The 19153-nt window shown below is 46.5% G+C and overlaps 1 protein-coding gene across 4 annotated transcripts in view; it reads left to right on the top strand.

Moving 5' to 3' along the window:
* LOC139583274 (abl interactor 1-like) overlaps window positions 1–19153 on the top strand; it is a 142304-nt gene that overhangs the window by 68234 nt on the left and 54917 nt on the right. For all 4 annotated transcript variants that reach the window (XM_071414168.1, XM_071414169.1, XM_071414171.1 and 1 more), the window contains exon 3: window positions 13848–14024. In XM_071414168.1, coding sequence (XP_071270269.1) covers window positions 13848–14024 — 177 coding nt within the window. The remainder of the gene's footprint in view (window positions 1–13847; window positions 14025–19153) is intronic.

Genomic DNA, 19153 nt, shown 5'->3' with positions numbered 1-19153 from the left:
GGAGGCTTGGTGCGTGGTGCCGGAACTGGAGGCACTGGGCTGGAGACACGCACCATAGGGAGAGTGCGTGGAGGAGGAACAGGGCTCTGGAGATGCACTGGAAGCCTGGTGCGTGGTGTAGGCACTGGTGGTACTGAGCTGGGGTGGGAAGGTGGCGCCGGATATACCGGACCGTGAAGGAGGACACGTGCTCTTGAGCACCGAGCCTCCCCAACCTTACCAGGTTGAATGGTCCCCGTAGCCCTGCCAGTGCGGCGAGGTGGAATAGCCCGCACTGGGCTATGCAGGCGAACCGGGGACACCACCTGTAAGGCTGGTGCCATGTACGCCGGCCCGAGGAGACGTACTGGAGACCAGATACGTTGGGCCGGCTTCATGGCACTCGGCTCGATGCCCAACCTAGCCCTCCCAGTGCGGCAAGGTGGAATAGCCCGCACTGGGCTAAGCACGCGTACTGGGGACACCGTGCGTTCTTCCGCATAACACGGTGTCTGCCCGTACTCCCGCTCTCCACGGTAATCACACACCTCAGGGCGAGTACCGTGTATGCTACGCCAAACCAACATCTCTCTCTCTTCGCTCTCCCCCAATATCACCAACAACTCATCAAATGTCTCATAATCTCCCATCCTTTCACTTTCCTCCAATCTGTCCAATAACTCCTCCACATTCTCCGACTCGTACCTCAATTTAGCCCACTGCTCCTTCTGGTAAGCACGGGGAACTGGCTCAAATCTCCCACTTGACCCAGCCATACTCCCCGTGTTCCCCCCCCAAGAATTTTTTTGGGGAGCCTCTCGGGCTTCCAGCCACTCTGCCTTGCTAGCTCCCGCTGCTGCTGCCGCCGTTGCCTGTTGCCACGCTGCTTGGTCCGGGTTTGGTGGGTGGTTCTGTAACGGCTTTCTTCCAGGGGTGAAGGAGAGGACCAAAGTGCAGCGCGGTTAGTGTTCAACATGTTTAATTTGACGACAAGTGAACACTACAAACAACAAACAAAACAACAAACCGTGAAAACCGATACAGACCTATCTGGTGCAGAACACAAACACAGAAACAGGTAACAACCACCCACAACGAACACAGTGAAACAACCTACCTAAATATGACTCTTAATTAGAGGAACGCAAAACACCTGCCTCTAATTAAGAGCCATACCAGGCAACCCTAAACCAACATAGAAACACACAACATAGAATGCCCACCCAAAACTCACGCCCTGACCATCACACACATACAAAACAACAGAAAACAGGTCAGGAACGTGACAGTTTCAAAACAATAAAGACATTACAAATGTCATATTATATATATACAGTGTTGTAACAATGTACAAATGGTTAAAGCACACAAGTTAAAATAAATAAACATAAATATGGGTTGTATTTACAATGGTGTTTGTTCTTCACTGGTTGCCCTTTTCTTGTGGCAACAGGTCACAAATCTTGCTGCTGTGATGGCACACTGTGGAATTTCACCCAGTAGATATGGGAGTTTATCAAAATTGGATTTGTTTTCGAATTCTTTGTGGATCTGTGTAATCTGAGGGAAATATGTCTCTCTAATATGGTCATACATTGGGCAGGAGGTTAGGAAGTGCAGCTCAGTTTCCACCTCATTTTGTGGGCAGTGAGCACATAGCCTGTCTTCTCTTGAGAGCCATGTCTGCCTACGGCGGCCTTTCTCAATAGCAAGGCTATGCTCACTGAGTCTGTACATAGTCAAAGCTTTCCTTAAGTTTGGGTCAGTCACAGTGGTCAGGTATTCTGCCACTGTATACATACAATATGATTTTCTGGATTTTTGTTTTAGATTCCGTCTCTCACAGTTGAAGTGTACCTATGATAAAAATTACAGACCTCTACATGCTTTGTAAGTAGGAAAACCTGCAAAATCGGCAGTGTATCAAATACTTGTTCTCCCCACTGTATATGTCGAAGAGGGTGGGGCTTAAGCTGCATCCCTGTCTCACCCCACGACCCTGTGTGAAGAAATGTGTGTGTGTTTTGCCAATTTTAACCGCACACTTGTTGTTTGTGTACATGGATTTTATGATGTCGTATGTTTTTCCCCCAACACCACTTTCCATCAATTTGTATAGCAGACCCTCATGCCAAATTGAGTCGAAGGCTTTTTTGAAATCAACAAAGCATGAGAAGACTTTGCCTTTGTTTTGGTTTGTTTGGTTGTCAATTAGGGTGTGTAGGGTGAATACATGGTCTGTTGTACGGTAATTTGGTAAAAAGCCAATTTGACATTTGCTCAGTACATTGTTTTCATTGAGGAAATGTACGAGTCTGCTGTTAATGATAATGCAGAGTATTTTCCCAAGGTTACTGTTGACGCATATTCCACGGTAGTTATTGGGGTCAAATTTGTCTCCACTTTTGTGGATTGGGGTGATCAGTCCTTGGTTCCAAATATTGGGGAAGATGCCAGAGCTAAGGACGATGTTAAAGAGTTTTAATATAGCCAATTGGAATTTGTTGTCTGTATATTTGATCATTTCATTAAGGATACCATCAACACCACAGGCCTTTTTGGGTTGGAGGGTTTTTATTTTGTCCTGTAACTCATTCAAGGTAATTGGAGAATCCAGTGGGTTCTGGTAGTCTTTAATAGTTGATTCTAGGATTTGTATTTGATCATGTATATGTTTTTGCTCTTTATTCTTTGTTATAGAGCCAAAAAGATTGGAGAAGTGGTTTACCCATACATCTCCATTTTGGATAGATAATTCTTCGTGTTGTTGTTTGTTTAGTGTTTTCCAATTTTTCCAGAATTGGTTAGAGTCTATGGATTCTTCAATTACATTGAGCTGATTTCTGACGTGCTGTTCCTTCTTTTTCCGTAGTGTATTTCTGTATTGTTTTAGTGATTCACCATAGTGAAGGCGTAGACTCAGGTTTTCCGGGTCTCTATGTTTTTGGTTGGACAGGTTTCTCAATTTATTTCTTAGATTTTTGCATTCTTTATCAAACCATTTGTCATTGTTGTTCATTTTCTTCGGTTTTCTATTTGAGATTTTTAGATTTGATAGGGAAGCTGAGAGGTCAAATATACTGTTAAGATTTTCTACTGCCAAGTTTACACCTTCACTATTGCAGTGGAACGTTTTACCCAGGAAGTTGTCTAAAAGGGATTGAATTTGCTGTTGCCTAATTGTTTTTTGGTAGGTTTCCAAACTGCATTCCTTCCATCTATAGCATTTCTTAATGTTACTCAGTTCCTTTGGCTTTGATGCCTCATGATTGAGTATTGCTCTGTTCAAGTAGACTGTGATTTTGCTGTGGTCTGATAGGGGTGTCAGTGGGCTGACTGTGAACGCTCTGAGAGACTCTGGGTTGAGGTCAGTGATAAAGTAGTCTACAGTGCTACTGCCAAGAGATGAGCTATAGGTGTACCTACCATAGGAGTCCCCTCGAAGCCTACCATTGACTATGTACATACCCAGCGTGCGACAGAGCTGCAGGAGTTGTGACCCGTTTTTGTTGGTTATGTTGTCATAGTTGTGCCTAGGTGGGCATATGGGGGAGGGAATGCTGTCACCTCCAGGTAGGTGTTTGTCCCCCTTTGTGCTGAGGGTGTCAGGTTCCTGTCCAGTTCTGGCATTTAGGTCGCCACAGACTAATACATGTCCCTGGGCCTGGAAATGATTGATTTCCCCCTCCAGGATGGAGAAGCTGTCTTCATTAAAGTATGGGGATTCTAGTGGGGGGATATAGGTAGCACACAGGAGGACATTTTTCTCTGTTAAGATAATTTCCTTTAGAATTTCTAGCCAAATGTAAAATGTTCCTGTTTTGATTAATTTAATGGAGTGAGTTAGGTCTGCTCTATACCAAATTAGCATTCCCCCTGAGTCCCTTCCCTGTTTCACACCTGGTAGTTTGGTGGATGGGACTACCAGCTCTCTGTAACCTAGAGGGCAACCAGTGGGTCCGTCTCCTCTATACCATGTTTCTTGCAGGATGACAATGTCTGCATTACCGATTTCTTTGGTGAAGTCCGGGTTCCTGCTCTTTAGGCCAAAGGCAGATGACCTCAGACCTTGGATATTCCAGGATGATATAGTGAAGGCTTTTTGTTCCATAAAGTGTCCAATGTTGTTGGTCGGGGTTTGGCCTCAGGCCAGTAAGTGTGAGCAGAGCCTGCTGAGCATCTGGTACATGCCGTTGGCTTGGGCGAGTGTAAGAGTGGGGGTTGGGCCAGTTTGCCCGCTCACTACCTGGGCGTATGTGTGACTTCCATGTTGATGCCCTCTTTGCGGGGGTGGGGTGCATGGGGTGGGCAGGAGTGGCATGGGTCTGATCTGAGGGGGCCTAAATTGGGTGTGGGCATGGTTGATGTGGGGGGGGGTGTGTAGGTCTAGGGGGGGTCCTGGAGGTCTTGGAGGGTGTCTCGCTGGTCTGGGTGGGGTGTCTATTGATCTGTTGCTCCTGTGTGAAGTGTTGGGGCTTCGTTTGAGAGCGATGTCCTTTAGAGTCCGGGCAAAGGTGGGCACTGCTGCCTTGTAGAGGTGGACCTGGTCATAGAGGCTGTTCAAGTCCAGGGTGGAGTGGTGGGCCAGAAAAACATTTGGTTTTGAGGCACAGTCACGGGAAATGCTTGCGTTTACCCGCTGTATTGTAGCAGGGTGGAAGTCTTTTCGTGGTAGCAGGGTGGAGATAACCACTTGTGCGTTGGGGAAAGTAGAAGAAGCTTTTTCAATCACTCCCTTCAGTGCTGTGGCCACCCTTTCCTGCTGTGCTCTCAGGTCGTTTGTGCCTGTGTGTATTATTATGTGGCTAGGTGAGCCTAGTTTGTCCTCAGACAGAAGGTCTAGGGCGCGCTGGGTGTTTGGACACCAGAGTTTAGACACACTGTGTTTGGGAAAAAGTTTTTTTTCTTCTATATATTTCCCATTTGAGTCCATAAGGAGAAAAATCTGTGTCTTGTGTTTGTCCTCAGTGGCTGTGGGGGGGTTGTCAGGAGGGCTATCAGGGTGGCTGACAGGGGGGGTGCTCAGAGGGAGTGAGAGCTGCTGGGCTTGGGGTTTTTCTTTTGTCTGTTCTGCTGTGATGTCGACTCTATGGTCAGGGTCTGGTGTGGACTGTTCTGCTGTGGTGTCGAGACTTTTGTCGGGTGCTGAGGTGGGCTGTTCTGATGGCGTCTCTGTGGGGATGGCCACCTCCCTAGTGGGTTGTTCTCTGTCACATGCCATCCCCCTCAACCTCTCCTCCAGCAGTCTGATCCTCTCCTCCATCCCCCTCTCCCTCTCCTCCAGCAGTCTGATCCTTTCCTCTAGTGCTTTGTTCTGCTCCTGCTTCTGCCCTTTCTCCTGTTGAAGTTGTCTCACCACTGTACAGAGTGCAGATATGTCTCTCTCCACCTCCAGCTCTCCTGGTCTGGTTAAGGGGTTGTTGTGCTGGACTGTTGTCTGGGTCTGTGCTGACTGGAGTGTAATCACCTGCTGTTCTAGCTCAACCTGCCTTACCTCCAGCTGGGTGAATTTATCCTTCATTTCAATGAGGGAGAAGTACTCTGTACTGGGAGGTTGACTGTCTGCTGAGGGTTGCTCGTCTGTGGGGTTATATGATGAAGAGGTTTGGTCTGACCCACTTGGGGTGGGGGTATCTTTATCAAGGGAGAGCTTCTCCTGCTGGGCTAATTCTTTGATTAGGTGAAAGTCCAGCTGAAACTGTTTGTGGTTGCCCTGTACCAATACTGTTCCAGACTTATATAGATTTATATTAGCTGACTCCTCGTCCTCGTTGTCAAGAATCCTGAGTTTCCACCCCTCGTTAACCCCCCCTCTCTTAACAGAGGGGTAGTGTGCTAATATAGCACTGTGCCATGCCTGGGGATGGTTTGTGTGGAAGATAAGGTTGCTCATGTTCCCATTTTTGTAATAGTCAGCAAAAAGTGTCTCTTGATTTTCCATAAGGAGCTTCATTTTGTGATCTTTTCTTGTCTTATCATTCTTTACATGCACAAGGTACTGTATTTTAATTACCTCTGAACAGCGGGAGGCAGCTTCTAAGGCCTCTCCATTTGGTTGGGGTAGACTATTCGACTCTCCTGCCATTGTTGGGCTAATGGGCTTTGACACCTCTCACTTGACACTTAAGTGCTAGTTGAAGCTGTATCAAGCTTGGCAGAATTATGTTACTATTCAGTCCTTATAAAGTAGTGTCATGTATTTTTCTTCTTGGCTTTTGGAAATCAAATATAGTTTCAGACTAAACATTACTCACTCAGTTCCAGGTTGGGTGGTGTTCTCAGGTTTCTGTTGTTTTCCAGAGAATTTGCTGTATAGAATAATTAATCCTTGGTAGATGTGAACCATTCAGGTGATTCCGTAAATCCGTCCAAAATCAGGTTGTAGGTTTTGAGTTTTGATTTGAAGTGAGGGTTATGTTGTAGAGGGTAGCATCCTGTATGTGTTCTTGACAAAAAATCCAAGTTTATCTAACTCTAAATGTATCTTTTTTAAAGAAAATGCAGAAAAATGCAGGAGCTCATCTGACCACGACCTCTCTCTCTCTCTCTCTCTCTCTCTCTCTCTCTCTCTCTCTCAATTCAATTCAATTCAATTCAAGGGGCTTTATTGGCATGGGAAACATGTGTTAACATTGCCAAAGCAAGTGAGGTAGATAATATACAAAAGTGAAATAAACAATAAAAATTAACAGTAAACATTACACATACAGAAGTTTCAAAACAATAAAGACATGACAAATGTCATATTATATATATACAGTGTTGTAACAATGTACAAATGGTTAAAGCACACAAGTTAAAATAAATAAACATAAATATGGGTTGTATTTACAATGGTGTTTGTTCTTCACTGGTTGCCCTTTTCTTGTGGCAACAGGTCACAAATCTTGCTGCTGTGATGGCACACTGTGGAATTTCACCCAGTAGATATGGGAGTTTATCAAACTTGGATTTGTTTTCGAATTCTTTGTGGATCTGTGTAATCTGAGGGAAATATGTCTCTCTAATATGGTCATACATTGGGCAGGAGGTTAGGAAGTGCAGCTCAGTTTCCACCTCATTTTGTGGGCAGTGAGCACATAGCCTGTCTTCTCTTGAGAGCCATGTCTGCCTACGGCGGCCTTTCTCAATAGCAAGGCTATGCTCACTGAGTCTGTACATAGTCAAAGCTTTCCTTAAGTTTGGGTCAGTCACAGTGGTCAGGTATTCTGCCACTGTATACTCTCTGTTTAGGGCCAAATAGCATTCTAGTTTGCTCTGTTTTTTTGTTAATTCTTTCCAATGTGTCAAGTAATTATCTTTTTGTTTTCTCATGATTTGGTTGGGTCTAATTGTGCTGTTGTCCTGGGGCTCTGTGGGGTGTGTTTGTGTTTGTGAACAGAGCCCTAGGACCAGCTTGCTTAGGGGACTCTTCTCCAGGTTCATCTCTCTGTAGGTGATGGCTTTGTTATGGAAGGTTTGGGAATCGCTTCCTTTTAGGTGGTTGTAGAATTTAACGGCTCTTTTCTGGATTTTGATAATTAGTGGGTATCGGCCTAATTCTGCTCTGCATGCATTATTTGGTGTTCTACGTTGTACACGGAGGATATTTTTGCAGAATTCTGCATGCAGAGTCTCAATTTGGTGTTTGTCCCATTTTGTGAAATCTTGGTTGGTGAGCGGACCCCAGACCTCACAACCATAAAGGGCAATGGGCTCTATGACTGATTCAAGTATTTTTAGCCAGATCCTAATTGGTATGTTGAAATTTATGTTCCTTTTGATGGCATAGAATGCCCTTCTTGCCTTGTCTCTCAGATCGTTCACAGCTCTGTGGAAGCTACCTGTGGTGCTGATGTTTAGGCCGAGGTATGTATAGTTTTTTGTGTGCTCTAGGGCAACGGTGTCTAGATGTCTCTCTCTCTCTCTCTCTCTCTCTCTCTCTCTCTCTCTCTCTCTCTCTCTCTCTCTCTCTCTCTCTCTCTCCCTCTCTCCCTCTCTCCCTCTCTCCCTCTCTCTCTCTCTCCCTCTCTCCCTCTCTCCCTCTCCCTCTCCCTCTCTAAAAAAGCTACGCCCGCCTCTACTACTGCCCCGTCTAATCCAATCGTGTGGTTATATGCAAATACAAGAGGCCGCGTCTTACCCAATTACATGAATCCAAATATCCTTTGTTGAACCTTGCGACTAGCAGGCAGAAAGATTTGACCGCGGCTCAACTGTAAATATCACAGATAGATGGAGCGTAGTTACCAGTATTTTTGTTAATATGGCTTGTTGAAACAAAAGACAAGTTTCTCTGAAAAACGTATATTCACAGACGAGTGGACGGAACAGTATTTATTAGTTCTCCCAGCAACTAGAACAAAACCAATGTGCCGGCCAGCGCTCCCTCCCCTGAGAAAACCGTTAGTTTGAGAGGATGGGAAAACGATGATGATACCTGGGGCCTCATTTGTCAATACCTGGGGCCTCATTTGTCAATACCTGGGGCCTCATTTGTCAATACCTGGGGCCTCATTTATCAATACCTGGGGCCTCATTTGTCAATACCTGGGGCCTCATTCATCAATACCTGGGGCCTCATTTGTCAATTTTGCGCAGAAACTATTCTAAAATACTGATGAATAGAAGGTAGAATGTTCGTACGCATAGACAAAATGTGATTTCTCAAATAATCCTATGAGCGTCATACGCACACCGGTAGGAGGTAACTGTTGATAAATACCAATTGTTCACAGCCTCAGTGCTCGTGCACAATGGTAGATTGACCAGACGGAAGCCACTCCTCAGTAAAAGGCACATGACAGCCCACTTGGAGTCTCTCGAAAGGCACCTAAAGGACTCTCAGACCATGAGAAACAAGATTCTCTGGTCTGATTAAACCAATATTGAACTCTTTGGCCTGAATGCCAAGCGTCACATCTGGAGGAAACCTGGCACCATCTCTACAGTGAAGCATGGTGGTGGCAGCATCATTCTGTGGGGATGTTTTTCAGCGGCAGGGACTGGGAGACTAGTCAGGATCAAGGGAAAGATGAACGGAGCAAAGTACAAAGAGATTCTTAATGAAAACCTGCTCCAGAGTGCTCAGGACCTCAGACTGGGGCGAAGGTTCACCTTCCAACAGGACAACAACCCAAAGCACACAGCCAAGACAAGGCAGGAGTGGCTTCGGTACAAGTCTCTGAGTGTTTTTCAGTGGCCCAGCCAGACCCCGGACTTGAACCCGATCGAACATCTCTGGAGAAACCTGAAAATAGCTGTGCAGCAACGCTCCCCATCCAACCTGACAAAGCTTGAGAGGATCTGCAGAGAAGAATGGGAGACACTCCCCAAATACAGACGTGCCAAGCTTGTAGCGTCATACCCATGAAGACTTGAGGCTGTAATCGCTGCCAAATGTGCTTCAACAAAGTACTGAGTAAAGGGTCTGAATACTTATGTAAATGTTATATTTACATTCAAAAATATAAATTAGCAACAAAAAAAAAATTATTATGGGGTATTGTGATGTCATTATGGAGTATTGTGATGTCATTATGGGGTATTGTCTGCAGATTGATGATGGGGAAAAAACGATTTAATCCATTTTAGAATGAGGCTGTAACGTATCAAAATGTGGAAAAAGTCAAGGGGTCTGAATACTTTCCGAAGGCACTGTGTCTTCCCCATTCCATGCTTGACCATCATTTCCCCTTCCTCCACCACTAGGCACTATGCCTACTCATGGCTGTGTGTACATCTATGCTCACTCTAGCAAACGTTCATATTGATAATCTCACACTTTGCGTGGAAATGATCCCACTCGTGGTTTACACACAGATTTCTGCCTACGCATGATTGATAAATGAGGTCCCTGGAGTGTAGTCCTGAAATTCAAGGGGATACACTGTGTGTCATGGTACTCTGGAAAGGGGATACACTGTGTGCCATGGTACTCTGGAAAGGGGATACACCGTGTGTCATGGTACTCTGGAAAGGGGATACACTGTGTGTCATGGTACTCTGGAAAGGGGATACACTGTGTGTCATGGTACTCTGGAAAGGGGATACACTGTGTGTCATGGTACTCTGGAAAGGGGATACACTGTGTGTCATGGTACTCTGGAAAGGGGATACACTGTGTGTCATGGTACTCTGTGAGGGGGATACACTGTGTGTCATGGTACTCTGGAAAGGGGATACACTGTGTGTCATGGTACTCTGGAAAGGGGATACACTGTGTGTCATGGTACTCTGTGAGGGGGATACACTGTGTGTCATGGTACTCTGGAAAGGGGATACACTGTGTGTCATGGTACTCTGGAAAGGGGATACACTGTGTGTCATGGTACTCTGGAAAGGGGATACACTGTGTGTCATGGTACTCTGGAAAGGGGATACACTGTGTGTCATGGTACTCTGGAAAGGGGATACACTGTGTGTCATGGTACTCTGGAAAGGGGATACACTGTGTGTCATGGTACTCTGGAAAGGGGATACACTGTGTGTCATGGTACTCTGGAAAGGATATACACTGTGTGTCATGGTACTCTGGAAAGGGGATACACTGTGTGTCATGGTACTCTGGAAAGGGGATACACTGTGTGTCATGGTACTCTGGAAAGGAGATACACTGTGTGTCATGGTAATCTGGAAAGGGGATACACTGTGTGTCATGGTATTCTGGAAAGGGGATACACTGTGTGTCATGGTACTCTGTGAGGGGATACACTGTGTGTCATGGTACTCTGGAAAGAGGATACACTGTGTCATGGTACTCTGGAAAGGGGTCAACCTCAGAGATCCTGTTTGTGAGGAACTGGCTCCTATCACAGTGTGTTCACATACATACTGTACACTATATATGCAAAAGTATGTGGACACCCCTTCAAATTAGTGGATTAGGCTGTTGCTGACAGGTGTATCAAATCGAGCTCTCAGCAATGCAATCTCCATAGACAAACATTGGCAGTAGAATGGCCTTACTGAAGAGCTCAGTGACATTCAACGTGGCTCCTCATAGGATGCCACCTTTCCAACAAGTCAGTTCTACAAATTTCTGTCCTGCTAGACCTGCCCACGATCAACTGTAAGTGCTGTTATTGTGAAGTGGAAACAACTAGGAGCAACAACGGCTCAGTCACGAAGTGGTAGACCACACAAGCTCACAGAACGGGACCGCCGAGTGCTGAAGTGTGCAGCGCGTAAAAATCGTCTGTCCTCGGTTGCAACACTCACTACTGAGTTCCAAACTGCCTCTGGAAGCAACGTCAGCACCAGAGTTGTTCATACTCTGAATACTCTCAATGATCGGCTATGAAAAGCCAACTGACATTTACTCCTGAGGTGCTGACTTGTTGCACCCTCGACAACCACTGTGATTATTATTATCTGACCCTGCTGGTCATCTATGAACATTTGAACATCTTGGCCATGTTCTGTTATAATCTCCACCCGGCACAGCCAGAAGAGGACTGGCCACTCCTCATAGCCTGGTTCCTCTCTGGGTTTCTTCCTAGGTTCTGGCCTTTCTAGTGAGTTTTTCCTAGCCACTGTGCTTCTACATCTGCATTGCTTGATGTTTGTGGTTTTAGGTTGGGTTTCTGTACAGCACTTTGATATATCAGCTGATGTAAGAAGGGCTTTATAAATACATTTGTTTTGATTTGATTCATCAGGAGCTTCATGAAATGGGTTTCCATGGCCGAGCAGCCGCACACAAGCCTAAGATCACCATGCGCAATGCCAAGCGTCGGCTGGAGTGGTGTAAAGCTCGCTGCCATTGGACTCTGGAGCAGTGGAAACGTGTTCTCTGGAGTGATGAATCACGCTTCACCATCTGGCAGTCCGATGGACAAATCTGAGTTTGGCGGATGCCAGGAGAACGCTACCAGCCCGAATGCATAGTGCCAACTGTAAAGTTTGGTGGAGGAGGAATAATGGTCTTGGGCTGTTCTTCATGGTTCGGGCCCCTTAGTTCCAGTGAAGGGAAATATTATTGCTACAGCATACAATGACATTCTAGACGATTCTGTGCTTCCAACTTTGTGGCAACAGTTTGGGGAAGGCCCTTCACTGTTTCAGCATGACAATGCACAAAGCGAGGTCCATACAGAAATGGTTTGTCGAGATCAGTGTGGAAGAACTTGACTGGCCTGCACAGAGCCCTGACCTCAACCCCATCGAACACCTTTGGGATGAATTGTAACGCCGACTGTGAGCCAGGCCTAATCACCCAACATCAGTGCCCGTCCTCACTAATGCTCTTGTGGCTGAATGGAAGCAAGTCCCTGCAGCAATGTTCCAACATCTAGTGGAAAGCCTTCCCAGAAGAGTGGAGGCTGTTATAGCAGCAAAGGGGGGGGACCAACTCCATATTAATGCCCATGATTTTGGAATGAGATGTTCGACGAGCAGGTGTAGTGTACCTCAAACTATTCACACACACCAACACATTCTCTCTGTTTATCTCACTCACAACATTCTCTCTGTTTATCTCACTCACAACATTCTTTCTCACACTCTCACTCTGTTCCTCTCTGTCACACTCTCTTACTCGCTTACACACACACACACACACACACACACACACACACACACACACACACACACACACACACACACACACACACACACACACACACACACACACACACACACACACACACACACACACACACATACACATACACACACACACATTTCGCTACTATGCAAATGTCCCTGGGTCTTAACAGAAGTGGTGGAGCATACTAATGAAAATAATATGCAATTAGTCCGTTTAAAGAGCACTAGGCAATTTATTAAAACAGCAGCAATTTACAGAAGCAAAACACTAAATCTATGAAACTTTCTATCCATGAAACTACAATCATTTGTCTCATGTTGGCCGTGGACTTTGTGATTTTATCAGCCCTACTTCTTCACAGGGAGGATTTAGTTAGAATGGTTATAAATGGAAATATTCTCCGTAGGACACTGCATTTAGAGTTCACTATACTGACCGGTGATCCAGTACAGACAACTGTGTATTTAATGAATGCACATCCTTCATGTCCGTAGTTTTTTTTAAATAATATAGGATTCTCAAATTATTGCATTGTTGGTTTTGCTTAGTAGACAACCTTAACCCCTTGTCGCCTTGAGTTTAAATGGTACAATCATACATTTAAACGGACATAGGCAAATTTTTTGCAAGACGGAAGCTTCTTAAATGATGAATCCCCAAACATCACGAAGTGTAGGAACCAACGCTGGAGATACTAACATTTAATATAGCAGAGACATGGAACAGGACTGGAACAGCCGCAGAACCGGGTTAAAACAAAAGACAAACGACAATTAATGCTGAAGCCAGGAACAGAGCTGGGGAACAGACAGATATAGGGGAAGGAAATAAACACAGGTGATTGATTCCAGGTGAGTGCAATGAATCGCTGATGCGCGTGACGTGGGGAGCGGGTGTGCGTAACGACGGTGGCAGGAGTGCGTAATGCTTGGGAGCCTGGCCCCTTCGAGCGCCAGGGAAGGGGAGCGGAAGCAGGCGTGACAGGAAGGAGTTCCTGGTGGTAGAGGAGAGTTGTCCTCATCATCATAGTCTTTGTTCATTTATGACGGCATTGAACAACATGTCACTGCCGATTTGGAGAGAAGCAAAATGCATTATGGTCTGTACACGACGGGTCATTACGCTGTTCGGCTTCTATTATACACCGTGATTGATTTAGCTGGTGTGTACCAGGGATTACCAGGGATTACGAGCTTGGTGATGAAAACCACTGCGACCTGATTCAATTAAAGCCACTTTAGTAACTATATGACGAGGTTGTAATTCAGCCAAAGGTCCTTGTTCTGTCCCATAGCTCCGAGGCACTTATCATGTCTTTCTCCCTCTCCCGTGTTTTTAGACGGTGGACATCCACAAGGAGAAGGTGGCCAGGCGAGAGATCGGGATCCTCACCACCAACAAGAACACATCGAGGACCCACAAGATCATCGCCCCCGGCAACATAGAGCGGCCGGTGAGGTACATCAGGAAGCCCATCGACTACAACGTGCTGGACGATGTTGGCCATGGGGTCAAGGTGAGTTTTCTATCGCGTTATACATTGGGTTGGTCTAATCCTGGATGCTGATTGGTTAAAACCACATTCCAACAGTGATTTATTTCACGACACCCTATGGCTATGACGGTGAAAAGCTTATTTACCGTTCTGAGAAATCACTGCTCCTCTCCCTTTAACCCCTCCCCTCTTTCTCCCTTTAACCCCTCCCCTCCTCTCCCTTTAACCCCTCCCCTTCTCTCCCTTTAACCCCTCCCCTTCTCTCCCTTTAACCCCTCCCCTCTCTCTCCCTTTAACCCCTCCCCTTCTCCCCTTCTCTCCTTTTAACCCCTCCCCTCCTCTCCCTTTAACCCCTCCCCTTCTCTCCCTTTAACCCCTCTCCTTCTCTCCCTTTAATCCCTCCCCTCTCTCTCCCTTTAACCCCTCCCTTCTCTCCCTTTAACTCCTCCCTTCTCTCCCTTTAACCCCTCCCCTCTCTCTCCCTTTAACCCCTCCCCTCTCTCTCCTTTTAACCCCTCCCCTCTCTCTCCCTTTAACCCCTCCCCTCTCTCTCCCTTTAACCCCTCCCCTTCTCCCCTTCTCTCCTTTTAACCCCTCCCCTCCTCTCCCTTTAACCCCTCCCCTCTCTCTCCCTTTAACCCCGCTCTTCTCTCCCTTTAACCCCTCCCCTCTCTCTCCCTTTAACCCCTCCCCTTCTCTCCCTTTAACCCCTCCCTTCTCTCCCTTTAACTCCTCCCTTCTCTCCCTTTAACCCCTCCCCTCCTCTCCCTTTAACCCCTCCCCTTCTCTCACTTTAACCCCTCCCTTCTCTCCCTTTAACCCCTCCCTTCTCTCCCTTTAACCCCTCTCCTTCTCTCCCTTTAACCCCTCCCCTCTCTCTCCCTTTAACCCCTCCCCTTCTCTCCCTTTAACCCCTCCCTTCTCTCCCTTTAACTCCTCCCTTCTCTCCCTTTAACTCCTCCCTTCTCTCCCTTTAACCCCTCCCCTCTCTCTCCCTTTAACCCCTCCCCATTTCTCCCTTTAACTCCTCCCTTCTCTCTCTTCAACCCCTCCCCTCTCTCTCCCTTTAACCCCTCCCCGTTTCTCCCTTTAACTCCTCCCTTCTCCCCCTTCAACCCCTCCCTTCTCTCCCTTTAACCCCTCCCCTTCTCTCTCTTTAACCCCTCCCCTCTCTCTCCCTTTAACCCCTCCCCCTCTCACGCCCTTTACTCCATATCCCTGTTTCTCTCCCTCTTCCTCCTTTCTCTCTTTGTCTCTCTCACTGTGTCCCTCTCATCCGTAGATTGCACCTAGCTAACCGTGCAGACATATTCTCAGTAAGGGGCGGGGTTGGAATCAGCCAACTATTGATTTGATAGATTTCTACAAATAGAACTGGTGTTAGAAAGCTCTGTGAAAAAGGGTGAGCAGAGATGCATTTATGGGACATTTAAAAGGCACTTAGTTCTGAATGGACCGACCTCTTAATCGGTTTCTACTATTTCTCTCTGATATTGAGACGGGCTCTCAGAAATTCTTCAGAGCGTTAACAGTTTCATGAAGCCGCGGTACCACTGACATATCGGGTTTCTTCTAAAGCATTCTCTCAAGACATTCCTCTGTTTAGATGAAGCCCGTGATATGTTGCAAGCTGACGCTTTATAGAATAGTTTAGTCCCTAAAGTTAACGTTGGGGGTCGGATAGGTTGCCATGACAGCGGCTCTAATGAAATCAGAGCCCTGATAGCCAGGGCCATTTTGAGACCTCCGTCTCCTCCCCAGAGATCCCAAACCCCCCATTAATCAACCAATCAATCTCTGCTGTCGGGCATGATTGGATTAAGTGGCCAGCGTTGTCGACCAGTTGAATGATGGGCCAGGAAAAGGCAGGATAAAAGCCATCATGCCACTCTCAATTTACTAGGCATCAAATCACATGGTGTGTGGGCTAATGTAAACTGAAAAGGCTTTTAAATTAGCATGTTACCGACCATGTTATCCAAGATGTTACCACAAGTTTAGATAACTGGCTGCTAGATTACCACAAGTTTAGATAACTGGCTGCTAGACTAACTTACAGGTGACATGGGCTAATTCAGTGACTGTCAGTGACTGACATCACAAGAGAAAAACTTCTGATGAACAACCAGATTTCAAAATTGTACCTTGAGTATTCGACTATTCTACCCAGCAACAGTAAACTGTACCTTGAGTATTCTACTATTCTACCTAGCAACAGTAAATTGTACCTTGAGTATTCTACTATTCTACCTAGCAACAGTAAATTGAGACCCTGACTGAGTTCCAAAAGAAACAATTTATCTATTTTTGGGGGGAAATGATCCACGGGCCTGCAAAAGGGGGATGGGCCGCCAGTTGCTCATCCCTGATTTATATAAACACATGGTACAGTATTTGCTAGTTGGTTTTTTTAGCTTTTGAAGCGCTTTGAGATTTTTATGGGAAGCGCTATAGACATTTTTATAAATTATTATTATGTTGCTAAAAACATTTAGTAAGTAAACATTCACTAAACACTTTGGCATATTATTTTATTAAAATGGAAGACAAGCTAATAGAAAAATCTGATTTATTTAGATAAGGAAGGTACAAGAGTGTCTCGTTTCACACACACACACACACACACACACACACACACACACACACACACACACACACACACACACACACACACACACACACACACACACACACACACACACGCACTAAGTAGCGAGGTCATGTATGTTGTAGGATCCCTGTGGTATGTGCTTCAAAGCATCATTAAGAGAGAAGGGAGAGGACATAGAGAGAAGGGGGAGTCATAGAGAGAAGGGAGAGGACATAGAGAGAAGGGGGAGGACATAGAGAGAAGGGAGAGGACATAGAGAGAAGGGGGAGTCATAGAGAGAAGGGAGAGGACATAGAGAGAAGGGGGAGTCATAGAGAGAAGGGAGAGGACATAGAGAGAAGGGGGAGGACATAGAGAGAAGGGAGAGTCATAGAGAGAAGGGAGAGGACATAGAGAGAAGGGGGAGTCATAGAGAGAAGGGGGAGTCATAGAGAGAAGGGGGAGGACATAGAGAGAAGGGGGAGGACATAGAGAGAAGGGAGAGGACATAGAGAGAAGGGGGAGTCATAGAGAGAAGGGGGAGTCATAGAGAGAAGGGAGAGGACATAGAGAGAAGGGGGAGGACATAGAGAGAAGGGGGAGTCATAGAGAGAAGGGGGAGGACATAGAGAGAAGGGGGAGTCATAGAGAGAAGGGGGAGGACATAGAGAGAAGGGAGAGGACATAAAGAGAAGGGAGAGTCATAGAGAGAAGGGAGAGGACATAGGGAGAGGACATAGAGAGAAGGGAGAGGACATAGAGAGAAGGGAGAGGACATATAGAGAGAAGGGAGAGGACATAGAGAGAAGGGAGAGGACATATAGAGAAGGGAGAGGACATAGAGAGAAGGGAGAGGACATAGAGAGAAGGGAGAGGACATAGAGAGAAGGGAGAGGACATATAGAGAGAAGGGAGAGGACATAGAGAGAAGAGGGAGGACATATAAAAGAGACGAACACCTATGATATTCAGAATTTCCCATGGACTTGGGGACATTCCATTGGTCACCTAAGCTGCTAGGTTTCTCTCCCATGTCCTGCCCTCTCACAACGGTATGGCAAAAGATGAGATATATTTTTCCCAGTCAGCTGACACTCAATCTAGTCAGCAGGTTCAGGAATGCAGAGGAGATGTTAGATGTTTGTTTTTCTTGCAACTAATGTGTTGTTTTCATCCTTGATATGTGGTGTTTGATACATGAGGAACAGAATACAGACACTTTAACTCAGCTGCCAGTTATGTGTTCTTTTAAAAACTGTCACGACTGTCCTGAAAAACAAGAACAGCCAGGCTCTATGTGGCCTGACATGAAGCTGACTGCAATAGATAGGGCTCTATGTGGTCTGACATGAAGCTGACTGCCATAGGGCTCTATGTGGCCTGACATGAAGCTGACTGCCATAGATAGGGCTCTATGGGGCCTGACATGAAGCTGACTGCCATAGATAGGGCTCTATGTGGTCTGACATGAAGCTGACTGCCATAGGACTCTATGGGGCCTGACATGAAGCTGACTGCCATAGATAGGGCTCTATGGGGTCTGACATGAAGCTGACTGCCATAGATAGCGCTCTATGTGACCTGACATGAAGCTGACTGCCATAGGGCTCTGTGTGGGCTGACATGAAGCTGACTGCCATAGATAAGGCTCTATGTGGCCTGACATGAAGCTGACTGCCATAGGGCTCTATGTGGCCTGACATGAAGCTGACTTCCACAGGTAGGGCTCTATATAGCCTGACATGAAGCTAACTGCCATAGATAGGGCTCTATGTATGTGGCCTGACATGGAGCTGACTGCCATAGATAGGGCTCTATGTGGCCTGACATGAATCTGACTGCCACAGATAGGGCTCTCTGGGGCCTGACATGAAGCTGACTGCCACAGATAGGGCTCTCTGGGGCCTGACATGAAGCTGACTGCCATAGATAGGGCTCTATGTGGCCTGACATGGAGCTGACTGCCATAGATAGGGCTCTATGTGGCCTGACATGAAGCTGACTGCCACAGATAGGGCTCTCTGGGGCCTGACATGAAGCTGACTGCCACAGATAGGGCTCTCTGGGGCCTGACATGAAGCTGACTGCCATAGATAGGGCTCTATGTGGCCTGACATGAAGCTGACTGCCATAGATAGGGCTCTATGTGGCCTGACATGGAGCTAACTTCCACAGATAGGGCTCTATATAGCCTGACATGAAGCTGACTGCCATAGATAGGGCTCTATGTGGCCTGACATGAAGCTGCCTGCCATAGATAGGGATCTATGTGGCCTGACATGAAGCTGACTGCCATAGATAGGGCTCTCTGGGGCCTGACATGAAGCTGACTGCCATAGATAGGGCTCTATGTGGCCTGACATGAAGCTGACTGCCATAGATAGGGCTCTATGGGGCCTGACATGAAGCTGACTGCCATAGATAGGGCTCTATGTGGCCTGACATGCAGCTGACTGCCATAGATAGGGCTCTATGGGGCCTGACATGAAGCTGACTGCCATATAGGGCTCTATGTGGTCTGACATGAAGCTGACTGCCATAGGGCTCTATGGGGCCTGAC

Source organism: Salvelinus alpinus, chromosome 8, assembly GCF_045679555.1.
Source record: "Salvelinus alpinus chromosome 8, SLU_Salpinus.1, whole genome shotgun sequence".
NCBI lineage: Eukaryota > Metazoa > Chordata > Actinopteri > Salmoniformes > Salmonidae > Salvelinus > Salvelinus alpinus.
The sequence above is the reverse complement of the archived record's forward strand: the minus strand, read 5'-3'. Positions and strand labels throughout refer to the sequence as shown.